The sequence below is a fragment of the Eleutherodactylus coqui genome, chromosome 1 (genome assembly GCF_035609145.1).
Source record: "Eleutherodactylus coqui strain aEleCoq1 chromosome 1, aEleCoq1.hap1, whole genome shotgun sequence".
In the NCBI taxonomy this organism is placed as follows: domain Eukaryota; kingdom Metazoa; phylum Chordata; class Amphibia; order Anura; family Eleutherodactylidae; genus Eleutherodactylus; species Eleutherodactylus coqui.
In genome coordinates this window covers 410,979,510-410,999,298 of record NC_089837.1, presented here as the reverse complement: position 1 = coordinate 410,999,298, position 19,789 = coordinate 410,979,510, and the positions used below count along the sequence as shown (strand labels likewise).

The window sequence follows — 19,789 nt, the reverse complement described above, 5'->3', positions numbered from 1 at the left end:
TTTTGTTTTATTCTGATCAATGTGTACAAAAGTTTGTATACATTACTATGTGAAGAAAAAAGACAGGAAAATTCTACACTGAACTCAGAAAGTTGAGGCAGGGTTGTGTCCCAGTCCTGTAGTCTGCAGCTAACACACATACAAAATACTAAGATGATGTACTTATATATACGTGTACGTGTGTTTGTGTGTGTGATTATATATGGCGATTTCTATGTATGATTCTGATTATACGTATGTGTGTTCTAATCTATGTATATTTGATAACAGGTATAGATTTATGTATGTTACATAGGTCTTTATTTATGTATGAGAGTGTGTGAGATATAGGTATGTGTTTGGGGATACCTATATACACACATTTATGTATGTTAATATAAATGCAAGAACATGTGTAACTGTATGCCTGCATGATTATATATATATAAATATTTTTGATATATATTTATATTCTTGTGATCATATGCACTTTATATGCATATTGCATTGCTGAATATATGCATGAACACAGACACAAACACACTCATTTTACATTATAGACACATAATGTGTGTTTTTATGTCTGTATTCATGAATGTAAATTCAACAATGTAATGCAATAGGTATGCAAAGTGTCTGTGCTATGTATATATACACACATACATACATGCACACATTTGACTGTTTGAGAGACTGTATGCATGTGAAAGAGATTATGTATTGGCGGTGTTTTTCTATATCCACCAGTGTGCGTTTTGACTTGTTAATGGGTAAGGAACATTAAGAATCTAAATGTAAACGTATTTATGTATATGGATTGGATTTATGTGTGAGCATATATAAATGTATGTTTATATTAGATAGATAGATAGATAGATAGATAGATAGATAGATAGATAGATAGATAGATAGATAGAATATGTATAGTGTTTGCAATTATCCATGTATAATATAATGTTCGTGTAGTTCTCCTTCATCTTCTTTATTTATAACAGTTCACTTGTATAAACGCTATTCCCCCGAGTGTCTGATTGATCATAGTTATTTACTCTTCTATGTACCTTGCATACATCTTCTGATACAGCCAGGAGACCCTGCTCTAATTCACCAACAAGCACAAATCTAGTTTGGACCAAGAAAGGGTCTCCTATAAATGTATTTGGTGTATTACTCCTCCCACTCTGCTGTCTTCACAACAATTACTAAAGTTTTTAATTAGCCTCTTGTTATAATTCATTTTATTAATTTTTCAAATCTCAGCCCATGAATTATTAACAGCAGCTCAGTAATTGTATTTACAACAATCCCTTTGTAGTGCACGTGATTACACCGGTGGTCCACAATAGTCAGAGCTCATTTTTTTATTTTATTTTTTTAATTGTAGCCTACAGACGTGTGTTGTACTTTAGAGTTGCTATTTTGCTTGGATCATTTGCAGTTTGATTATATCGTTTTCCTAAAATTACTTCAAATGACTCAAAATACCCAACAAATTTTTAAAGACAGTTTGCACATAGATTTGAGAATATGTGCGACCTACTCTCTTACTTCCTGATATGCAGTGGTGGCAAGTGCTGCTCTAATCTACTGATCAAGTGTCAGTGGGATATTATGAGGTCACTATAAAATAAAAGTGTGCATGTATTTTACACATACATGTCAATGCACACATACTTTAAAATAAAAGTATATATACACAGCATCAGAACACATAGGTGCTCTTTATAGCACATATATGTTCTGATGCTGTTCTATCTAGATTATTCAGACATCACCACACTTGTTGAATGAGGACATATATAGTCTTAATATCACAAGAGGGTAAAATCGATAGTATCATGGCAGATATTACCCATTATTCATTCATGATGCTCTAATCTAAACTGAAAGGTTCTGCTATTAAATGCACTGAACACAATTCACTACAGTCTGAACACTATAATACTGTACGCAAGGACAGCTTCCCTTCTTGTCATTGGTACATTATTCTGGATAACTGCATGGTGGTCGTACAGTTATAAAAAGATATACAAGAATCAAAAGAGAAATGTATAATAAATTTATAGTAGTTAAGTGCACAATATAAAACGACATTTAAATCTGTATTTTATCCCTTCACAGTAACATAACTTTTCATACACAAATTTCGTACACTGATAGTATTTATTTACAACATTTATTAATTCTTCTTTCTGCTTTTTTTGCTTGCTTTATATGACCAGTCATTAAAATGATAACTTCTGATACTTCTAATATTATTGATAAAATGTGCTAGAACTGTGTCCGGAGCTTTTCAGAACTGGAGGGACGGAAGAAATAGTAGTGATTATAGAATAAGGATTTTTCCGGAAGTGTTAAGGATCAATTTGACATTTTTCTGCAATTACTGCAATTCATCAATAGAAAGAATCGCAAGAAGCTTTAATTAGTAGTGAATCTAGTGATTCCTTGTTTCCCTCAAAAGTTGATTGCAAACTAGTGCATACTAGTCGCCCAATTATATATATATGTTCATTGACAAACCCGCATTTTTCAGCATTTAAGCAGAGCCCGTTGCCAGTTAATACTCTTGCATTGATTTTTTTTTACCATGAATATTTGGCATATTCTGTAATAAAGAGGACAAGCTTCTCTTTGATCAGCTGGAGCAGTAGGTGGCATCATACAGCTCGTAATGAACCGCTAACAAGAAGCATGTTAGGTCAGCGTTTGATTCTGCTAACGTCGTCTTTAGTGCAAAGAACATTCTATCAACTAAACCATCTGACACACAATGATACAACTGCAAATCAATCTCCAATAAAACAGTAATAAATAACCGGGGAGGACTATTATTATTGCTGTGGTTGTGAGTATTATCTACATATATAATTATAGTGCAATGCAATGAACCATTCATAGCGTATATGCAGAGTACATGTATGCAGAACAGCATAACAATCAACGATCCAAAGCATGGTTTCTTTCATTGTTTGCATTTATTAGAAGTATCTTGTCACCGTTGCACATCTTCATATTGCAGCTGGCGTACATAAATAAAAATCCAAAAATAAAAGACTGGAATGGGGGAGAAAGAAATAAATAAGAAAGAAACATCTGTAGAAAGAGGTACAGAAAATGATGAGGCGTCTGGAGAAAATACTCGTGGTCACATTGTCACCATCATGTAAAATATTTACAATATTTGTTCTGCATCACACAATAACTGGACATCAATGTTGTGGATTCTTTTTTGTGTTTTTACCTTTTTGGGTGAAGACAGCCAAAAACAGTGAAGTCACAGCACACACAAAGTCTACCAGATACTAGTCTATGTAGTGCCCATATGCATAGAAAGTTTGCTCTGCAAACAAGGAAATTAAAGAAGTTGTAAATGATCCCGACTCTTCTTATAAGTAATTTCTGGGTGAGAGCCTTGCACGGTTTATCAAGGTCTCTGAAGGGGTCTTCCTGGACTACATCTCAATAAATGGGAGATATCGCCCACTTCACAGCAGCTGCCCTAGTGCAAAACTTTTAATTAGGCAGCATCACAAGTACAGACCTTGATTCCAAGAAACAAGACTCTGTTCTACAAATGTGAAGGACAAATATTATTATCATCAAACACTCAACATTCCTACCCTACCAATGATCACAGTGAGTGGGATTAGAGTGCATCCAATTGATGACATGGGGCATTCTAATCAAAGCGTTAATTAATAGAAAACAATCATTCCTAGTCTGTTCTCTGACCTGATGAGTTGGATACAGCCCTCCCTGGAAAGAGACAGAATGGGGACAGCAAAGGGATGAGAAAGAGACAGAAATACGGAAAATTTCACATTATTTTCATCATCATAATGATCACCCTTAGGGCTTGTATGTGATGGGTTTACACGAGTTGTCCTTATCAAGAACAGGTAACTGATTTTAATATTAAAATTGAAGACTAGATGTTTGCAGTCACTCCTCCCCTGTGCTGTTTTATTGTCCATTGGTCCCGACAATAAATAATCTCTTTAATTTTCTTTATTTAAGCATCCGTCTTTTAGAGATCATCTGTTACAGGAGAGAAGCCCTCCTCCTCCCTCCAGCAGACAAGTATATAAATAAATACAATAAACTGAGTTTTTAGTAATTGGCAGAAAATTTCATTCTTTTCTGCTTTTGTCTCTGATTACAGAACCAGACCCGCACCACATTCTTTTTGAGGTCCAGTTTTTCGGCTATAGCCGCTATCTTCTCTGAGGAAGGTCTCGGCTGGACGGAGAAATATGCCTCCAGGGACCTCTTCTCTGGGGCGGCGATGGAAGTCCTCTTGCGTTTCTTTTCCCCCCCATTAAACAGTTCGGGCTTGTTCATTTTTTCCCTCTGGGCCCCCTCGGCCTCCTCCAGCCAGGCTTGCAGGATAGGCTTCAGGGCGATCATGTTGTTGTGGGACAGGGTGAGAGACTCGAACCTGCAGATGGTGCTTTGGCTGAGGGAGCCCACCCCGGGGATCTTCAGGTTGGCCAAAGCAGAGCCCACGTCCGCCTGAGTTACCCCCAGCTTGATCCTCCTCTGTTTAAAGCGCTCGGCAAAGGCTTCCAGCTCCCGGGGGTCAGTCTCAGAATCACAAATAGAAGCCAGTCCTACTGCCGACCCGACTGCTGAGCCCACCTGTCCACCCGGTCCATGATGAGCAGTGGCCACCAGCCCCTGGTGCTGCAGGGCGGTAGTCATGTTCATGGCCACCTGGTGGGAAAGGTGGCTTAGGCCGTGCATGTGGCTGTGTGGATGAGCCGAAGTTGAGATCAAGCCCCCATTACCTCCGCCGCCACCGCCTCCCCCTCCTCCACCACCCCCGACCCCATCATGTCCAGCAGCTGCCATCAGGGATAGGGACGGGGATGTAACATGGTCCAACAGGTCTCCGGGCTCCATCGCCTGGTGGTGATGGTGATGGTGGTGATGATGATGGTGACCAAGTGGCACAGAGGCGTTGGAAGAGCATTGCACACTACTCATATTATGGTAGGTGGCATCAGGCTTGAATGGGTGACTCTTGCCTTGGGACACTGCCATATCCACGGCGGCCAACGCTTCGGCCCGGGCAAGAAGGGTCTCATCTAGGCTGGCGAAGATGTTGCTCTGCAGCTGGAGACAGAAGAGATAAAGATGCTTTAATATAGGTACACTGTATGTACACGGCGAGGGAGAAGGTGAGCGACTCAACAAGCCCAAAACTTAATAGAAAAGCAAAAAAGGCAACTTCAAACCTTACAATACAAGGTAGGTAAGAGAGTTATTGAGGCCATTCACAAATGGGAGTAGAATCAGTGGATGAAGCAATGCCTGAGCCATCATCTCCAAAAACCAAGCTAAATTAACGTTGTACTTATAACGAAAAAAATCAGAAAAGTTTATGTAATGTACTTGAAGAAGCTTTATATGTAAATCGTATATACGATAAAATAGCCGCATAAATCTGTGTGCACACAGTATATGCACATAATAAATGCTACATGTATAGGAAATAATATGTACACCTCCTTGTCATTTACTATAAATTGTCAGATAATTAATACATGTACATATATGTCATATAACTCATGTATCATCTATCCAGCAAATCAAAACTGTAAGAAACGGAGACAGAACCCAGGACCAAATAAACCTATGGTAGAAACAGGTCACTGGCATGGCCACTTACCGGTGGTGTTGGCAAGCATGCTCTTCTTATTGCTTCGGAGCTGGAGTGCAGGGAGGTGTACTTGTGCTCAGGTAAGCTCGGGTGCATGGCAAAGTGAGGCTGCTTGCTGTTCATGGACATCATCTTGGAAGAATTGCATGGAATCCTGAAGTGCTCTTAAAGTGAAAAGAGAAAGTAGCCGGGTCCTTGGAGCAGCAGTCAGATCTTCTGATGATGACCACCAGCAGCCGCACACAGTAGTGATGTGCCTCCCTCCAGCCTCTGCTCTCACTTATCTGTCTGCTCTATTCTACTACTGGGATGAGCTGCTCCTTACACCTGAGCCCCACATCTCGCTGCTCCAGCCGTTCTCTTCTATCGCGAGACTCCAGGCTCCAGGCTTGACACTCATCAGCTGTCTGTAGGCTTGTTGCATTTAGTGCTCAGTTGGAAGTGTGGGCGGTGCTGGGGCTGGAGGCTGCTCTTATAGTGACCAGCAGACAGCAGAGCAGTGCAGGTGCAGCACCTGGAAGGAGCCACCACTGGCCAGGGTCCTGCACCATGCACAAGGGTGTTCATCCAGATATATGCTGCTATGAGTGTCCAGGAAACGCCAACCCTAAAGTATGTTTTATCAGTAATTGAAATGCACTTGAATGCAATCTATTGTTGTGTTCAAGTATGCATTGCAGGCTGAGCACACACTGACGCAATGTAATGGGGTTACTGAGAAAGTCCCTGCCTGCCTCTTCTTTTGAGGTTGTTCAGAAACCTTGACACACACATTAGAAGCCTTTGGTTCAATTTTAGAGCTGCAAATTAACAATGGTTAAGGTTAATCAGTATACCTTGACGATAGATAGATACTATAGATACATAGATGATTGCTAGATATAATTTATCGATAAGTAATTCTAGAAGAATGGAAGGAATACTGTAAATCATATCTGATAGAAAATAGTAGATTGTATAAACCAATTCCGAAAGGCTGATGGCAGCGGAAGAGTTAATTCTGAAGCTGCTCAATGGAAAGCAGCAGTACTGTGCAGCTCTGTCTCTGGCACATTCTAATACTCATTTCTATTAGTGTCCATTTACTTTGCACATCGATAAACATATCTAGAATGACAATCTCAATTAGCATTTTAATGAATTAAGTCTGAAATGCGCGACCCAGAAAAAGTGGCATATAAGGAGGGTGTAAGTAATACTGAGATGCAGAGAATAAGCCCCAGCATCCTGCTGACCCCATGGACACAGACACACTGCTATTAGACACAGCTCATCATCGCAGCCTGCGCTTCAGCCACTCCCTGGGAATCTCAGCGCTAGAATAGGAGAGGATGCCATTCATTATCTTATCTCTGGGGATGCATACATGAAACTTGAAATCACATGGGCATTATTGGCTAGAAACCAAGCAATTCCTAGACATCATCATATTGAGTTTGGTCAATGATGGATATTGATAATAATATGTTTACACACAATTTTACAACCCAAGTGATCTCTAAATAATTGCATAGAATTATGGAGTCGGGAAGGCAATTGGCATTTGAAAGGTAAAGGGAAAGGTCTTTGCACTTGTGCAGGCTGACACTGTGCCACATAAAACCCAATTTCAAAGAGAATAAAAAATGCATGGAAGTCAGTGGTAAGTGATTTGTCTGCTGGGAGAAGGATTAGCAGACACTCAATCTGTAAGGCCTCCTCGTGAAGAAAAAGTAAGTAATGCAGAATAAAGAAGAGCAACCCTCTAGGATCATCTAATTGCCAGCAAACAAATACAATAACCACCAAATAAATTGCCCTTATGGCACATTCCAGAGCACTAATTACTTTTGAGACATCTCTCCGGCCCATCAACAACCGTATGAATGTACTTACTGCTCCATCACACAGAACATAAAAGCTTCTGAAAACCACATTTTACCTACATTGTACATTTACACACTTGACAGTGACAAGTGTGCATGGGGTTTACAATCTACAATCAGAACTTTCTGCTTCCTTTCCTGAAAGGTCCTACAGGTGGATGAGCAGAAAGTCTTTTCATGTCCAAGACAGGGCTTTCCTGACATCAGCAAAGACTTGCTAATTACTGGTGTACAAACTGCAATTATTTCTTTTACTGGCAAAGTGTAGAATGTTGTCAAATTAAAAATTGAAAGCCTTGTTATTCCCTGGAACATTCACTGATGGAACAAAGACAGCTGATTGACTAGAAGCATGCTGCTTAGAAGAAGCTTCTTTTTGCTACAGTAGTTGGACGATGACAGCAATGAGGGATGGCTGCTCTCACGCAATGGAATGTACAAGCACAATGTATCCTTCTATGTGTGTCATAAGATACAATGTATACATATGGAGGTACTGCATCTTCCCTTTTGAACGAAATCAGCTCCCATTTTCACAGGATTCTCAATATGTACAAAGGGGGCAGGAAAAATAGTTGCCTTGTCATGTAACACATTGCCCTGATTTATTATAAAATTTTAACGAAATCATACATATTTTAGCAGCCTTTAATCACTGCATGAAAATTTAATTCATGAACTGTAGTGCGTTTAAATAAATGAAGTGTTAATTCATTAGGATTAATTAATTTGTTAAAGGATTGTGTGCAAGGTTAAGGTGGAAGAAAACTCTTTTGTTAGTTTGGTGACTTAATAATGAGGTTTAGTTAGCAGTAAAACGCTGGAGCTGGTCATGCTGGTACTGAGAGCCAGGATAAACAGCAAGCCATTGGAAGCAGAGCTCACCAGGAATATGAATGAGATTTATCTTTATAGTATAGAAACGAACTGAAGGAAACAAAACACTATGGTCCCCATTGATCAAGACAGGTGTTTCATATGCCTGACTCAATATAAATTGCGCCAAAGTTATTAAGAGGTGTACACCTCTTAATACATTTGATGCATTTTGTGCGCAGCAGAAATCAAATCGCTTTCATAATTTTGCGCCATAAATAAAGCCAGTTCCTGTCATAATTTTAGAAAACACTCTAGCTTGCAGAAGGCCACATCTACTAACCCACACTATTTATTTGATCCTGTGCTAACCACTTTTGAAATACAGTAACTGCTAAGGGATTAGTGGGAAGGGTGTGGCATCTCACAACTCTACAGGTTTACTATTATATAAAAAAAGGATACATTTATACCATCTGATAGCAGGTTTAGATTTGACTTGTAGGTACATGGACAGGTAAAAACAAATATGCCAATTTTATTAAAAGGCATGCGCCACTTAATAAATAATGGGGTTGTCCCACAAAAAATATTGTTACTAGTTAAAGAGAATCTGTCAGCTGCTGTTACCCCCATAAACTAAAGTTAGGGGCTCATGGGAGCGGAAATACTGAATCTGTGGATGTGACTCGCAGGTCCCCATTTAACGGGCAAATTTGCACACAAAAAAATTGCAGAGAACAGAACTCATTGATTCATTGGATTCATTCACATGCGCACAGCATGCACTATTTTCCTACGCTTTTGCGGTCCCAAAGTCTCCATAGAAGTCAATGGGGATGCGCAAATGCGTGTACAATATGCTAGGAGATGAAGCACTGAGTAATTGTGCAGGAAAAAGACCACTTCTAGAACTCATTAGACTAATTAGCAATTTCAACCTGTGTATCTTTGTATGCCATGCTCAAATGAACATGCCCCGTAGGCGCAAAAAGTACAGCAAAGTACGCCAATGCTTGTGAAAAAAGCATTGTTCATTTCACAAATACGCTGCACTTAGGTGTGCGCAAATACGCATACGCATGTGTGATGGAGCCTTAGGCCATTTTCAGATAAGTACATTTTAACTCCATATTTGGTTTATGTTTTGCAGACCGTATTACAGAATTAATATAACTCTACACATCCATTTGCATGGCCGTATTTTATATGGCCATTTTTTTTTAATGCAGCATGACCTATCTTTTGTGTTGTTGTCTTCATGTTGCTGTTATTTTCCATTAGGTAAAGATGGATCAGTATTTGTGCAATAGAAAGTAAAATACACTGAGGCAAAAATGGATCAAATAGTAATAAAATAGTGACAACATATGGTTGTAATATGATCTATAACACAACTGTTATACGGGTACATATTATGGATGTGTTACAATATGCTCATCCGAAACCAGCCTAGTGCCTATCCTTCTCGACATTCCCCCTATTATCCTCTCGCAAAGCCTCGTCTGCATAAAGATCATGGACTACATAGGCCAATTCCTCTTATTCTATGCACTCACCTATGTAGTGTGCGATCTGCAAGTGGCTGAAGCTTTAAGAACGGACAGAGGGGGAACACAGATGAAAGTAGCGTATTTTTCTATGTATAAGACGCATTGCCTACTTTCCCACCCAAAATTAAAAAAAAAAAAAAAAAGATTTTAAACATAAAACAGTACATAATACTGTTCCCTGTTATACTCACCGGAACGTCCTTTCTGTGCTGCCCGACAGGTTTCTGTAGCTCTTCACAGCATCCCCGCTGTCTCGCGATAGGTTACTGTTTACAGGTTGCTATGGGCACCAAGCGCAGGAGACAGAAGACCGGCCGGGCAGCGCTGAGAGGAGACGGCTAGTGCATAGACTGCGTTGTATGTATGTATGTATGTACTGTATATGTGCTGTGTGTGTAATGTGTATGTTTGAGGTTGCAGGCATACTCACCTAGCCGCACTGCTGCCCTGCTTCTCTGCACTGCTGCCCTGCTTCTCTGCATCGCTGCTCTGCTTCTCTGTCTGCCGGTGCTTTGCCTCCCTGCTCCAGTAGTGTGATGGAGCCCTAAGGGCTCCTGCACACCCATGAGCAGTACCTTGCAGCCAACATTCATGTAAGTTTTCGTTGGATCGTTTCCAACAAAAACTTACATCCCGTGTATAAGACACGGTGCGATTTTTCAGCAAGATATTTGTAAAAAAAATGTCTTATACACAGAAAAATACGGTAATTATAATAGTCACATCCCTGGATTCCACGTTTCAGCTCCTATGAGCCCATAATTTTAGTTTATGGGGCTCATAGGAGTTAACAGATTGCCTTTACATGCTGCCCTTAATTTTAAACATTTTTTCTACTTACCCCACTATCAGATGAGCATATTGTTACTCCATATTTGGTTCATGTCTTGTGGATCATATTACAATGGTTATGTAAATCTTTAGATAACAATACACTTCTGAGAAACTGGTCTTACACTTATTAAAAAAGTTATGTTGGTATCCCCAGAATTTGCAGAAATATTAGAAAGTGCCACCTGCGGTTTCTATTGAAGCGTCATTCTGCATCTGGTCCACCTCAGTAAATGTTTCAAGGTGGTGAGACCTACTCAGTCTTGTTTCACTGCAGTAATGCTGTCTCACTCTCTTATCACTTATTCTGCATCTTTTTTGACATCAGAGAAGACGCAACAACTTCAGAAGCAGCCGCTTACGCACCAGGGATTCTTCCATACGCCCAGCGGAGCAGAGACACAAGCAAGACTGAGCATGTGGAACAATTACTGAGGTGAACAGCAGGCAGAACTATTCTAACATTAGTCCTGGAATATCTGGGGATAAAAAACATTTTTGTTAATAAATACAAAAACTGTTTACAATTGTGGGCAATAACAATAATAACTATTCACAGTAACTGTAAGCAACATTTTTCATACCTCCTTTAAGACAGGCATACATGTATATTCATATGCAGCAGATCAACAAATTTATTGCAGAAGTTTCTGAAAATCTGTTCCATTCATCTGAATGATTCTGCTTTGGTGACAACTACATGGATTTACACAAGTCCCTTTTCAATAAATAGGACAGCTGCAGCAATATCTGCAACAAATATTCAGTGTGTGAATCGTCCCTTATATGGGTAAAGGCTTTCCTGAGGTGTAGTATTTCAAAAGCTGCCAGCAGCAGAAGGGTTAGGACGTCTATTAACCCCATCAGATGTTGAGTGCTGCTGATTAGGGCCACTTCAGTGTGAATGGGATCAAATAATTCAGTGGCACCTCTAGGGACTTGAGGCTTGCTTATCCACAACCTCTGGTATGGATAATTAGGCTATACCACATAAAATCCAGGCAAGGGTCATTGGATTAGGCCACAGGCAGAGCACATTTTATTTAGGTAATCAGTGGGGATGAAATTAGAAGGACTCTTCTGAGGTCTTTCTACTGACTAGGATGTCAGGAATTTACATCACAGGTTCTGCTTTTCATTACTGTTCATTTTCATTACTGTTCATAATTAAGAGATGCAAATAAATTAGTTCTATCAGGTGTTCATAACACATCACCAACTACATATCACTGTAAGCACAAAATACAATAAATAGGGACAGCCTGAGCTCATAGTGAAGACCATGGGTAAGGACATAAAATAGATGTTGTGCAAGTAATGATCAGAGATGTTCAGTCACAGGGAACAAAGGTGACTCCTGTACATGTGGAAGCACCTCGGTTTGTACTTCTACCTGCTCAGCTTTTAGAATCTATATTTGGTGCTTTCACTTTTGGTGCTCTTGGCAATATTTGGATTTTCACATGAATTCACTCATGTACTCTTTAGTTGATCTCTGTCATCTTCTGTAGAGTTTTATGTATTCGTGCCAGGATGGCAAATGGAAATTTGGAAATATAAAAAATGATTATAGGACAATGTGCAATCTGATTGTGCGTTTAGTGAGAGATTTACAAGGTCCCTCTGATGAGACATTGACATTTCCCTGATTAATTAAAACTCCTTCCCTAAGATGTACTGTTTTCCTATAAACATTTACAACTTCAACAACCATGTTTTATAACCTAATTATACTCATTCTTTAGTACTGAGGTGACATGCTGATACTGTATCTCCTTCACTCCTGAGTCGTTTTTTTCCCTTTTCTCCAAAAATGAAAACTTCTTTATTTTCCATTGATATAGCTTGTTTTTTGGAATATGAGGTTTCCCCCTTAACAGTACAATGGAATATAATGTACCATACAATATAGTTTTTATTGGTATTGTTTTGGGGTAGAAATTATTTTATCACTTATTAATTTTTTTCCTTCAAAATGGGACAACAAAAAAATGCACATTTTTTTTCTGTTGGCATTCACTTTCTATGATAAATAATTTGTTATTTTAAAACATAAGACTGTTACAGAGGCGGTGATACCAAATATATATTTTTTTACTTGTTATATTTTTAGTGAAATCAAGATTTTTTATTTTTAATTAGGACCCTAAAGGGAACTTGAAGTAGCGATCATTTAATGGCTTATACAATATACTGCAATACTCCGGTATTGCAATATATTATATTTCTGCAGTGATTCTGTTAACCTGCACCACAGGCAGCCATGATACCTAAATGGCACCACACGTTCTCATTGTGGATGTAGTTTCCTGGATCCACCTTCTTCCCTTTTTTGAAGATAGGGACAACATTTGCCCTTTTCCAGTTGTTGAACCAATTGTTCGGGAATGGTTTGAGAAACACGACAAAAAGTTGTTCACTAAGCTTATAAATTTCCAAGATCTCAATCCCATTGAGCATATATGGAATGTGATGGAAAAACAAGTCCGATCCATGGAGGTCACAACTTTTAACTTACAGGACTTAAAAGAACTGCTGCTAATATCTTGGTGCCAGACACCTTCAGAGGCCATTTGTAGTCTTTATGTCTCAATGGGTCAGAGCTGTTTTGGTGGTAAAAGGAGAAGCTATACAATACTAGGCAGATGAATTTAATGTTATGGCTGATCAGTATGTATACTAATAGATGGTATTCTACACGGTTAGCCTACTTTCAGCTCTGAATATATATTATATAATCTGGTAATTGACCACTTTACATAGCTTAACCCATCTGTAGATATATGCAGTTAATGAATTAATCAGACCTCCCATAAATCCTTCACTTGTACAAGGGGACATTTCAGACGAAGCTGCTGTACAAGCACCATACATACAGGTGCAAGTGAATTCTATTAGGAATTGCTCCATTTGCAAACCTGTGCTATCACTGCTTACTGTTTGTCAATATGCCAATCAGATACACAGTTAACATTTCACACTCCCCTGACTCATTTACATGACAGAGGAGCAGATGCTGCACTTGCTACTTTTTATGAGCTGCAGCAGAAGTAGCACTGTGACAAAATGGTCCTGAACACATACACCAGCCGCAAAACCTCAAGGCTAACTGATCAGATGCAAGTAAGGACACACATCCATTGACCTCAGTGGTGAGAGGAAAACAGCCAATCAGGTTGGGATCAGTTTTAATCCTATTGAAATTAATAGCAATCACTAATTGACACACATGACCATTTTTTCCATAGTTAAGAAAACAAAACACATTCCAACTAATCTCAACTGATCTCACTGAGTTATATTGGGGTTTGGCGGGTATTTTAATTGGATCATTTTCTACAAGTTCAGTTGGGATCATTTAGTTTATAGAATCCCAAAAAGTTTTACACATCAGTTGTCAAATCAGTTTAGGCTTTATTCACAAAAGCGTATATTGGCCGTGTTTTCACGCCTGACCAATACAATCGAACATCTGAGGCATTGGTTTCCAATGCATTCGATCACACGGGCGAACATATGACACGTAAAAATGTTGCACCGTAAAAAAATGGAACATATGCAACAGAAATACGCGCCGGCGAATATAAGGTGGGTAAAAAGATAGTTCTGGTTCTACCTTTTGACTGATATATGGCGGAGGCACATAGGGGAGCTGGGGAAAAAAGGGAGGGGAAGGCATTTTAGCAGCATCCAACGCTGCGAAAAGCTTACAGGTGCCTCTATCGAGGCATTGGAAGTCATTCCGAGGATTTATGCCGAGCGAGGGCTTTCTGGGATGCAATGTATTTTTCCGCTAAAAACGTCGCACCCAGTCATGTGAATGGATGAGGAAAACACAAATTAAGCACGGGGCCGAATCATGGAAAATTGTCCATTTATGCAAATTCATGCCAGAAAAAGAAACACAAACATGCAGCAAAAAAAACATTACTGTGAATGCACTGTTAAGCTACGTAAATGGATCCTTTTGCATCATTTGACCAACCTTTACACCCCCCTATACCTACGCCCCTGAGGTTCGCTTGTCTAAGAAAAGATTTTAATATAAACTTGGCCTTTCTTCCCCTGAATAGCAGAACAGCTGCTGTGCAACGTAGTAGCATATTCAAACTAGTGTGGTAGTGTAAATGTGGCCTTAGCTACAGTCACAGCAGGGCACATTTATCCAGACTAGAGCTATAAAATGGTTTATTCTGTATGAAAACCTCTCTCTAACTCAAGCAGCACCTGGTCGCGCTTACTTAAATGTTGCAGGGCTCCTGATAAATGTTGGACAGTAGCGTTAACAAATGTTCTAAATGAAGATTCCTCTGCCACAGCTCTGACCTGAATTACATATAACCTGCTTTTGAACAACACAGTAAAATAGTTTACAGCCACAGTTAAGAACTAGAGATGAGCGAGCGTACTTGATAAGGACAGATACTCGAGCGAGTATCGTCCTTACCGAGTACCTGCCTGCTCGCCTGCAAAGATTTGGTTGCCGGCGGGGGTGAGCGCTGTGTTGCAGGAGTGAGCAGGAGGGAGCGGGGGGTGGGGAGAGAGATAGATCTCCCCCCCCCGTTACACCCCCGTTCTCCCCCGCCGCCCCCCGACAGCACCCGAATTGCTCGAGTGTCTGTCCTGACCAAGTACGCTCGCTCATCTCTATTAGGAACCAATTTCCTACTACACCTTTTAATAAATCTGGTGAAGCTTTGCCCTGTCCCTGCACCAGCTAACATAAACTAGTGCTATACCCTACACCAATTTCTGATATAAGTTATAGCAAATCCGCTTCAGGAGGCCATGCCCCACTTGCTAAGTCACCTCCCACTTTTCACAGAAGTATGGTGCAAAAAATTCACCTTTTTCGTGTCAATACAAGTCACAATTTGCAACTTTCTTCAGCCAGAATACCGGTGTAAATATCTCATCCCTAGTGTGCCTTACTAGTCTAGAGGGGCTACATGCTGAAGGGAAAATATTGGGACAATTGCGACTCTGGGGCATCTTCCACACTATGGGTGGAAAATTTGCAAACAACTTGCAACTTGTTCAAGAATTGCAAATCTGAATTTTCCTCAATTTATTCTTGTTGCATAATCCCATCTAGTCTCACAGTGTGAATAAAGCTTAAATGGAGATCAAACATCTAATTCTGAATACTTTAGCAATTGAATTTTTGGTTTTTATAAGTGATCTAGGTGGGATTGGATGACCTATTTAATGGCTATAGAAATATCCCCAATTGTAGATTTTAACTTGCTCCATTCTTTGTTTCGGCAAGAATCAAGCAGAGCAGTCTGGCAGCAGTTAATGTTTGCCCATGCAAATAGTACATAGTGAAATCAAGAAGAAATGCACAAATGCACAAGGGCGGAAATTCCGCGACGGGACTTCTTGCAGTATTTCCGTTCATGCCCACTGCCATAGGATTGCATTAGATAATGCAATCCTATGCACACAGCTGCGATTTGACCGCATGAACTCACACACGGTAAGCAAATCGCGGCATGTCCTATTTCTGTGCGAGTCTCACAGAGGCCCGCAGAAAAACGTCACTGGTGACGCGCCGGTAGCCGGCACATAGGGCGGGGAGACGCCGGGAGCAGGTGAGTCACAGCGGTCACTGCAGGGGATGACTCGAATTCCACACTGCGAGAGTTCTTGCAGCGGGATCCAACCTGGTTGTGAATAGCTATTGGCAAACAGCAATCCCAAGCAAATGACCTGCTAATTTGCAATCATTACTGTATGCAGGGGCGTAACTATAGAGGATGCAGGGGATGCGATTGCACCCGGGCCCAGGAGCCTTGGGGGGGCCCATAAGGCCTCTCTTCTCCATATAGGGAACCTAGTACTATGAATAAAGCATTATAGTTAGGGGCCCCGTTCCAGGTTTTGCATTGGGGTCCAGGAGCTTCAAGTTACACCTCTGACTGTATGGAAGACCCTTTTTTGGTCTTGTCATACCAATAATGGTTCCAGTTACGGCCAGCTTCACTCCTGGATGAACAAATAAGAAAGTATATTTATTACAATCCCAGCAAACAATGACTGCCTTCATTAGCAATGATATAAAAAGTACAACGGTTCTTGCAATCACAAGGGAATGTAACGAGGACAAGATGCATAGGGGAGTATTTAGCACTATTTAGTGGTGTAATGTGTATCAGATTTTAGGCCAGGTGCAAACCTAAACAATGACGGAAAATCATTAGCTTGGTAAACAGAACCTATGGTCTCTCGAGTTCATCTCTAATACTGTACCTAACAGCATCATTTAGAAATCAGCCACACATCTCTCCCCTTTCTAATGAATTTCACTGCCCTCAGCAGGGGCTCTTTCTCTCCTTGCTCAATTAAATATCTGCCTTGTGTTCCTTTTTCTCATCCAGCTAGGACCTTCACTTTTTCTATTGTCATTCTGTTTCCATTGTGGATTTAAGGATAGACAGACTTGGCAGTGGCTGATACCATAAAACATTGAAGAGCGGAGTTATAAAATGGGATCATTTGGAATAACTAATGACTGCAAATATATTCACAAACAAATATCATTGGAGCTTGATTTGGCAAATCCATTTAATTATGTTTGAGGAAATCTTAATCACATATTTCACTTGCTAACGGGAATACACACAGCAGCTCTACTTCTACTTCACAAATGTAACTGAAATGTAGTTGTAATCTACCCATCTACAAACCTGCAATACAGAATTATGACAATTACGATATATTCACAGATTTATCAGCAAGGATTTTGACTTATTTTGCTCTGCTTAATTAACCTTTAAAGCTAAACTGCGTGGCTACTAATTAAGACAGCTCAGTGACAGATTAATGTCTTTCTGATTTGGCACACCACATCGAAGGGAAAACAATGGTTTCAATAGCAGGGCTCAGTTACTAAATTACCAACACGAGATGGACATAAGGGGCCCAGTCATTAAATGGAGATAAGTGTACCCGGGGCTCAAAAAGCCTCTTTTGAACTAATTTACATCACGCTGTATTTATGAAGCATTCTTATCATGTCTACAATGGGGATTTTACATGTGGCAGATGCATTAACCACTTCATGAGAAGATATTTGAGGAAACTAAGAATTGGAAAAAGCGATTTTCTTTCTTTTTTTAATAGGACTAAGTTTGATGGTAACATACTATAATTTTATATGGTTGTTTTGTTTCAAACTATAATGGAGATAGATCTGCAAATGTAATTTACTCCATAATGGTTATACTAATTATGTGTGCTATATGCAAAGTTATAATGTCTAGGAATAAAGATGGTTTAGTTTTAAACATGACTTTTCCATGTATTAAAGCGTTTGTGCTTCAGTGCGCCAATGCTGATCACCTGCTGCTGGGGTTCTGGTCGGGCACTGCATGCCACACTCGCTCCACAGCTCACTCTCATCTCTGCCCGTAGGGTTCACATGCACTCCTGCCTCTTTTAAACCGGTCCCCCACCAATCACCACACGCATACAGCTATATTAGGTATCCCCCCTCCCTCATAGAGCATGCCTAAGATATTGGTTTCTATCCCAACCCCATGCAGGTTGTATTCTGGTTCTGACATCTTGTGGCCCACGTTAGGAAAGGATGTCAAAAAGAGTGCCTCCACCTGCCAGACCTGTGCTAGAAATAAACCTTTGCTCTAGTGGCCTGCCAGGCTACTCCACCCTCAGCCAATCCCATAGTCCCCATGGATTCTGCTACTGACCTTCCAAATTATTCCAGTAATCCCGTAATCTGGGTAGTGGTGAACAGATTCTTCAAAATGTCTCATTTCATTCCTCTTCCTGGTCTGCCTTCTGCTTTCCGCCTGGCACATCTCTTTGTGGATCATGTCTTCAAGTTGCACTTCCTTTTCATATCGTCTCAGACCATAGGATACAGTTCACTTCCAGATTTTGGAGAGAATTATGGGGCCTGATAAATGTTAAATTCAATTTCTCCTCTGCCTATCATCTGTAATCCAATGGTCAGGTAGAGTGTACCGATCAGTCTTTAAAGCAGATTCTCCATCATTTTGTGTCCTCCCAGGAAGACAATTGGTCATCTCTCCTCCCTTGGGCAGAATTCTCAATGAACAACCATGTTAACCAGTCTACAGGATCCATTCCATTCTACATAGTCTATTGTCAGGAGTCCCAAGTTTCACTGCCAGTCTATTCCACCTCTGATGTACCAGCTGTGAATCACTTTCACCATGAATTCCTGAAAATCTGGAAGATGACTAAAAATTTACTCACTACTGCTGCAAACAAATGAGGAAAACTGCCGATTAAAAAAAAAGAAAAAAATAAGAGTGTACTTATCTTTTTAGAAAAAAAAGACCCTTCCCAAAATGCCTTCTTTTAGATTTGTGCCCGCTTTGTAGGTCCTTAAATCCTGAAACAAATTAAGCCTGACACGTACAAACTCAGTCTGCCACTTTCCTGAAAAATCCTGAACACCTTTCAAGTTTCTCTCCTCAGGCTGTTGATCCTTAACTAGAACTTTCAGTCTATGAAGTCCCCTTCAGTCTCTGCTATTACTGAATTAGAATTTCAGGTCAAGGTGATTCTTCATGTTAAAAAGATAAAAGGCAAGCTTTTCTCATTGGTGGATTGGAAAGGTTATGGCCCAGAGAAGAGATCTTGGAAATCCTCCAAAAGACATTAATGCTTCTCATATGATCAAAAAATTTTATTTTGCAAATGAGGAAAGGGCCTAAGGGGCCACTCATCTGCAACTGGGCAATGGTCAGGTTCTGCTATCTTCCACATGTGGCATTCACTTTACAGCTCGTTCCTTGGTCTCTACTTTTCCAAACAGAGTAGTAGCAGAAATATTACAGATAAAAGCTTAAAAACGGGGATGAAGGGTCGATAGAAGACCCGAAAGCTCGCTATATCATATATTTTTGTTAGCCATTAAAAGGTATCATATCTACAAAATTACTTGGTTTCTCTCACTGAGAACAATCACACTCAGATAAAAGCTACATAAAGCAAACATAAGTGGGTTTGTGTGGCTGTATTCCAAGTGTCCTGTCTTCTAAACTGTGCTGTGTTTTAAGTGTATGATTTGGGATTTATGGAATTGC

At 40.0% G+C, this 19,789-nt stretch overlaps 1 protein-coding gene across 1 annotated transcript; it reads right to left on the bottom strand.

The window, feature by feature from the left end:
* Window positions 1-2,931: 2,931 nt before the first annotated feature.
* Window positions 2,932-5,922, bottom strand: POU4F1 (POU class 4 homeobox 1). The gene is made up of 2 exons (XM_066593106.1): window positions 5,654-5,922; window positions 2,932-5,097 (listed from the first exon to the last, which is right to left on the bottom strand). Exons 1-2 carry the CDS (start codon window positions 5,774-5,776, stop codon window positions 4,093-4,095), a joined length of 1,128 nt encoding a protein of 375 aa, XP_066449203.1. The 5' UTR covers window positions 5,777-5,922; the 3' UTR covers window positions 2,932-4,092.
* Window positions 5,923-19,789: the final 13,867 nt, after the last annotated feature.

What these genes read in the sequence shown, in the direction of transcription:
- POU4F1 (XM_066593106.1), bottom strand. Translation starts at nt 5,776, where the DNA reads ATGATGTCCATGAACAGCAAGCAGCCTCACTTTGCCATGCACCCGAGC. An exon ending in CATGCTTGCCAACACCACCG is followed by an intron (nt 5,098 to 5,653) that starts GTAAGTGGCCAT and finishes TTCTGTCTCCAG; the next exon opens with CTGCAGAGCAACATCTTCGC.